The sequence below is a fragment of the Python bivittatus genome, unplaced genomic scaffold (assembly GCF_059951505.1).
Source record: "Python bivittatus isolate LINGU-HERP-01145 unplaced genomic scaffold, Pbiv_v1 ctg000080_np1212, whole genome shotgun sequence".
In the NCBI taxonomy this organism is placed as follows: domain Eukaryota; kingdom Metazoa; phylum Chordata; class Lepidosauria; order Squamata; family Pythonidae; genus Python; species Python bivittatus.
The window spans coordinates 12,481,607-12,488,251 of record NW_028277035.1 but is presented as its reverse complement, the minus strand read 5'-3'; the positions used below and the strand labels follow the sequence as shown (position 1 = coordinate 12,488,251).

Sequence of the window (6,645 nt, the reverse complement as noted above, 5' to 3'; positions counted from 1 at the left end):
TTGCACCCTCTGATCCGCTTTACGTTTTGTTTTTTTTACCCACAGAAATATCAGTTAAGAGGCGGAGAAAGCGACGAATTACAGAGCTTCGAGCCACCAACCGAAGAGGCCCCGGAGGCTGGGGGAAAAGAGGACAAGTCACTTATTATGCAAGGAGAGTCCCATGAACGTGAAATGTCACTGTGTGGCCCACAATAATCTGGAGTACGCCCTTCGTTCTCTTGCCACCATTTCAGAGTATGGTAGAACGCGGCGATCCATTCATAAACAGATCGCCTTGTCACGGGCGTTCTGGGGCTCCCGAGTAAGCTGGATCTGGGAGCGCGCCTGCAGTTTACGGGGTTGCGATAGCGCGTCTTCTTCCCACCAACAATCGTCAGCCTGCCTGGGAAAGGGTTGGCACGGCTGTGGCGAAAGAGGGCGGGCCAGCAGGCTGGGAGAGCGGGGGTGGGGGTGGGGGTGGGGGTGGGGGTGGGAGCAGAACGGAGCAGGGCTGTTTTCCAGCCGCCGTGAGCAGACAGGGGAGACCGAGCAGGGCACGGCCCGTGTATCCTGCGTGGCCGAGCGGGAAAGGGAACAGGCATCAGGGGCCCGGACGTGACAGGGCTCGGAGCAGCCGACATGCCTGCCTCGGGAGGGGAGTAAGTGATCTGGCGCGGGAGCCAGCTTCCTTTTCTTTTTCACCCTACTTTTGCTTTCTGCGCGAGGAAGGCTGTGAGGGGAAGGGGCGTTCGGAGACTTGGCGCTGGCATCTGGAGGGTCACTTTCGAAAGCCCTCCCCCTCTCTTTGCCTCGCTCCAGCTTTGGAAATAGCTACGGTGGGGAAGAGGAGGAGGGAAGAGGTTAGGGAAAGCTCGGTTTGGGCCTGACCTGACGCTTGACTCAGCCCAGAAAGTTTGGCAGGATCCCGAAACTTTCCTCAAGTTGAGGGTTAGCAGCTTGCTTAACTCGGCCGGGATAGGGCAGCTTCAGTAGGCTTGAGCGAGTGCTGGTGGGGTGTTGACACCTTGATCCTCAGCATGAGTAGGGGATTTTCTGAGCACGGCGGTGGGCCTTTTCTTCTCTCTCTCCCTCCCTCCCTCCCTCTCTCTCTTACCCAGTTGTTTGGGGAAACCCAAGCAAGGGGCAGCTGATATTTATATCTGAGAATGATCACACAACAGGAGCATGGAGGAGGAGGGTCAGCACTGCCCTGTTATTTATAGGTACAGGGAATCTGTCTTGGAGATGAGAGTTTAAAGAACATGACCCCCTCCCCTCTTTCCTCAGGAGGTATTAAGGTTATTCTTCCCTCAGCTTTTACAAAAAACATGCACTGAGTCTTGTCAATTCCTGAAGACGCTTCATTGCACCTAAATTTTCAAGTATGAAAGCTCACTTTTTCTGAGTATCACAGAGTGGACTTTTGTCCATAAATGCTAAAATAAACATTTGTCTTTAAGGTGTTGCTTTTATCAGACTGAGGCAGCTACCTTTGGAAATTTGCAGTGAGAAGCAAATCTATAGTTTCAAAAGGTGGCTTATTTTGTGAAGTTGTCTGGCTTCATCTGTGGAATTTTAGTGGGGTTCGGAGCATGTCTGCTTGTTCCTCCCTCTTGTTTCCCTACTTTCTTTTCTAATAACAAACAAACAAACAAAAATCACTTATGTTTGGAAAAAATAGCTGCACAAACCATTTGGACTGGTAAAGTCAGTTCTCCATCTGGAATAGCCCATTCTTTCTGCTAGTTAACTAGTATGTAAGCTGTCAAACCACTCAGCAGTAAATGCTCAGTTTTTGTGACTCTTGTGCTGAATCCAATGTTTTTCTTTAATGTAGCACTGTTGTGGAAATAACTAATTTTCCTAGCCTTCAAACCATTCCAGCAGCAGCTTTCATTGTTTGGATTCACATATTGTGCTAAACCATCATGTATTGGATTTATCTATTTATTTTGTTTAATACAATGTGTGAACCCGCTTGTGATAAATTAGTGTTATGAGAACTAGTTCACTATGACTTATTCAACAAGCTGTGGTTAAAATCCTGGCTTAGCACAATATGTTAACTCAGATATATTGTGGTTATGTCAGTGTCAAAGGCATTTCTTGGATAAAGCCTGCAATATTGAAAAACATAGAGACTTTTTAGGAAGGTTTGGAGAGGGGAGAATTCTCTCTCTCTCACACACACACAATCATTTGAATTTCAAGCTATGTTTATTTCTTATGTAAAATAATAAAAATAATAATACATAATTGTCCCCCCCCCCCGTTTCAAGAGACATGAACTATGGAAAAATATTCACAATAAATATTGTTGAGATATGTTGTTGCTGTGAATCTTGTCTTGAAAAAATATGTGGGTGGTATAATAGTAAATGTAGTGTAGTGCTGTGGTTGGAGATCCAAACTGAAATCTACAGTACCTTCTGTCATCAAAGCTTTCTGGTTGACTGTCACTTTCCCTCAGCTAACCTTCCCCATTATGATGTTGTGAAGAAAAATGGAAAGAGAAAGTTCTACGCATGTCATCTTGAACTCTGGGATGAAAGATGGGATAGAAATTTAATGAATAATATGGTGGTGATTATGTTAATGATGGTAAATAATGATCTTCAATAAGACATTCTATCTCAGATTCCCACATTAATTGTGATCATGACTTCTGTGGTCTGGGTCTTTGGCCTGGGTATCTTTGTACTTCAAAATCCATGGCTGTGTTCACACAACCTCCTGAACCACAAACTAGCCAACGACAGTTTAGCCTAGCATGTCATGCAAACCCAATCTGGGTGATTATCTTATGATTAAGTTAACTATGGTTTACCTAACCCAGTTTTATAGGTTTACATAACACTGAACCATAAACTAACTACACTGGCTCTATTTGTTCATTCATTCAACTTGAATAATAAGTTGAGTTAAAATGTAGTTGGCCATTTGTGGTTCGGTATATTGTGTGAATACAGCCTGCATATTGTAGACCTTCTCAGAACCTTTTCTCCACCATAGCATCCCATGTTCATGCATCTAAACCAACTTCATTCTCTTCCGCAGCCCCAAGGGAGAGGATTATTCCACAGCCATCCTACGCCAAAAGCATCGTCCTAATCGCCTCATTGTAGATGAAGCAGCCAATGAGGATAACAGCATTGTGAGCCTGTCCCAGGTAAATATAAGCCCATTGTTCCACTTTTTTCTGCCTTCAGTAGACCAAATCTCTATCCTGTGTCCCACTTTCCACAATCATTCTAGACCAGACTTCCCAATCTGTTGCCCATTAGATGTGTTAAGTCAGCCCCTTCCTAGAAATCTCTACCTTTGGCCAAGACAACTGGGAATTCAGGAAGTTGCTGTCCCAACATATCAGAATGAGAGGGCAGGGAAGGCCACTCTGTCATCTGACTTACAGCTGACCTCAAATATTCTACCCAATAAACACATCATAAAACTTCTTCAATCCACAAGATACTTTAGCTTTAAAGTTTATATTTTTCATCATTCTGGGTTGGTAGGAGGTTAGATTGACCTTAACTGACCCTCTCTTGGATATAATATAAGCTGTTAGTATTTGAAGCAAGTTAGCTTTCCATCCCCAGTGCTGTTTTCTCCATGTATTCACATAAGCACACACACATGGTTTTTTCTTTTTAGCTTAACAAAAACTGTTTTTGCATGCCTGAGAAGTCTTGTATGTAGAGCACTACCACAGACATCATTGCCATTGCCATCCCTGTTTCCCTGGCAGAGAAGGTGGCTTGTGCTAAAAGCATAATTTTATTCTTGTTCTTTTGTGTTTTTTTTTTTACGTAAGTCTTGGAAAGAGAACAGGAGACTTCTTGGAGGCAAACCACTACCAATTCTACATTTTAGGCCTCAGATCGCTCTTATTTATTTGCTTACTTATTTCAACATATTTTTTGGTTCTTGGGAAGTTATAATGGTAGTAATGAGATGCCTTTAAGAGGCAAACTGCTCCAATCCCACTCTTATACCAGCCCACCACCCCGCCCCATGGCTTGAAATTTATCATAAAGATAATTTAGGAGCAATTAAATCAGAGTGAAATACAGCTTGAGACCAAATATTGACAGTTGGGGTTGTGGGAAAATGTAGAATTGATAAGGTCTTAGACGATAGTGTATATTACTTTTTTTTAATAGTAATTTTATTAAAAATTACTATTGCAACAATAAAAACTAAAGAAAACAAACTAAAGAAAACAAACTAAAGAAAAGAAAAAATAGAAGGTGCAGAAAAGAAAAAACATAGAAAGAAAAATAGAAAAGAGAGAAAAAACAAGAATATAGTAAAGAAAAAGAAAAGAAATATATAAAGAAATAACTTCCCCCTTCATCACAACAATTTTAGTAACTTATCACCTTCTCTTAAAATACAACAAATGATCTTTTCTTCCCATATCCCATCTCTTATCTATAAACAAATCCTTAAAGCCTTGTCGTTTCACTCCTGATGTCAGCAAAAGTCCATTAAGGGTTACCAGAGATATTTTAACCTTGATCAAATAAACCATCTTTATATTCCTTCTTTTTACTTTTAACAATCTTGATCTTTAGCCCTTTCAAATAATGTTGTAGAACTTGATTTCCTTTCATTTTTTTCTTTGTCCCTTCTCACAAAATTCTTCAAAGCTTTAACAAGCCTCTTTTGTAAATCCAATATTGGAAAATTATCCAGGTCACTCTCTTGGTTTATTATTTGTATATTCTGGGGAAGAAATGGTGAACTGAAGATGGCTCCACTAAAAGTGGAGCTGACAACCACAGCAGAATAAAGAGCTGGTGAGTAGACTGGCTCTTCGTAATTCTTCTCCAGACAAAGAAAGGACTTGAGATTGCCCACAAGTGCTCCAGAGAGTTGCTCCTTGTGAGGAGACCGCAAGACAGTGGTCTCCAGTGGGTTTAGAGCTCTGGGAGACCAGGGAATAGCCGTCTTGCTCAAACCATGGTCAGTGCCTTTAAAAGGACACTGGGTTTGCATACTTCCTTTTCTAATCACTTTCAGAAATTTCTTGTTAATTGGTCTTCCACTTCTGTAGAGGTTTATGGCAGACACCAGTCTAAAACTAACCAGAAAGTGATCTGTCCATCTCTACAGAAAGCTCTTCTTTCAGATTACTAGTTCCAGGTATTCAGAATATCAATTCAGATGTGTGCCTTGCTACTTTTATGGGTCCAGATCCATAGTCAGCATGGTGGACATGAAATCCTGAGCCGCTCCTGATTGGGCAACCTTAGTGTGATTGAAATCCCCTAAAGACAAGAAGTTGGGGATAGTCCGGCACCATGCCAGCTATTATCTTGGTTAACTCAGAAAACAGAAAAAGACTGTTGTGCTATAGGGCAGACTACAAATTAACAGCATGCTTATGCTGTCTTGGCCATGCAAACATAGCAGCAGACAATCAAAATTAGCAGATTATCTGGTGGAGGGTCTGGTAAGGGAGATGAAATTCCTATCGAATTCCTTCTCCACCCTCCAACCCTAATCTGCTACAACACAGAGTATCCCAATGGACACAGCCTTCCTCTGTCACCCAAATCTCTGTAATCATACAGGTCAGTACAAAACCTTGGATAGTAGGCAATTTTTCCAGCAGCTTACCTAGCATTAAAAAGGAGGACCTTTAGGTTGGGGATATCTACCATCTCTGACATCTAGACATCCTTGGTTAGACTGCAATCTGTAAAGAAAGGAGGCCAACCAGCTTTCTTTTCCCCGCATCAGCCAGGCTGCAGCCTTCCACCCGATGTCCAATTGCCTGTCATCACTTTAATGTTTTTACCAAGCCAACATCTATTTCCTGTTCTCCTACCATCTCCATATACATCTTATAATGCCAAGTAACAATCAGGAAAATCAGCAAAGGGAGACAGTTCCTCATCTGCTGAAGTCAGTGTTCTTAATATTTGTACATAATGACCCATCTTCAGGAGCAGCCCCCTTTGGTCCACTGCTAGCAACTAGCAACAACCGATTGTCCCAGGCAGCATTCCTTTTAACTTTGGGAGCACCTAATGCAATATCTTTGGGCAGAAAGGCTCCATATGGAGTTTTGAGCAGCCTTATTCCACAAAGAACTGGCAACAGATACAACTTGATCTCCAGTGGGTGCTGGTACATACATATAGCCTATGTGTGTAGGATTTGGGGTGATACAACCATGTGCTCTGTACTAACCAAAGGAATTCCGTTGCTTGATTTTGTCCAGAAGTACTAGTTTACCTAATGCTTATACAAAATGTAGTCTTCTTTGTAGTACAGGTGTGCCAGAGGGATACAAACAGACTATTTTGGTTCTCCTCAGGCCAAAATGGAAGAACTGCACTTGTTCCGTGGAGATACGGTGCTTATGAAGGGAAAGAAACGCAGGGAGACGGTATGCATTGTTCTTACTGATGACTCTTGCCAGAGTGAGAAGATTCGGATGAACCGTGTCACCCGTAACAACCTCCGTGTGCGTCTTGGAGATGTTGTCAGGTGAGGGCATCCTAAAATAGAATGGTGGCAGGAAAAGAAGGGCTGTTGGTGAAAGAGAAGGCTAGAATGTAAATGTACCACAGTTAGTTTAGGCTCAGAAGGAGGAGGCATCAAGCAAAATGTGGGGCTAAATATGGGGATTTCAAAGAGTTAGAGGGAAAC

At 42.4% G+C, this 6,645-nt stretch overlaps 1 protein-coding gene across 3 annotated transcripts in view; it reads left to right on the top strand.

Annotated features, from left to right (window-relative positions):
- Nucleotides 1-6,645, top strand: part of LOC103049372 (transitional endoplasmic reticulum ATPase) — a 54,993-nt gene that overhangs the window by 26,328 nt on the left and 22,020 nt on the right. For 2 of the 3 annotated variants that reach the window (XM_088133546.1, XM_088133544.1), the window contains exons 2-4: nt 46-204; nt 3,040-3,151; nt 6,311-6,483. In XM_088133546.1, the coding sequence (XP_087989672.1) occupies nt 164-204; nt 3,040-3,151; nt 6,311-6,483 (326 nt within the window). In that variant the 5' untranslated portion in view covers nt 46-163. Of the gene's footprint in view, nt 1-45; nt 205-479; nt 642-3,039; nt 3,152-6,310; nt 6,484-6,645 lie in introns of those variants that run through there. The other variant, XM_007441953.3, reaches the window with a different exon arrangement.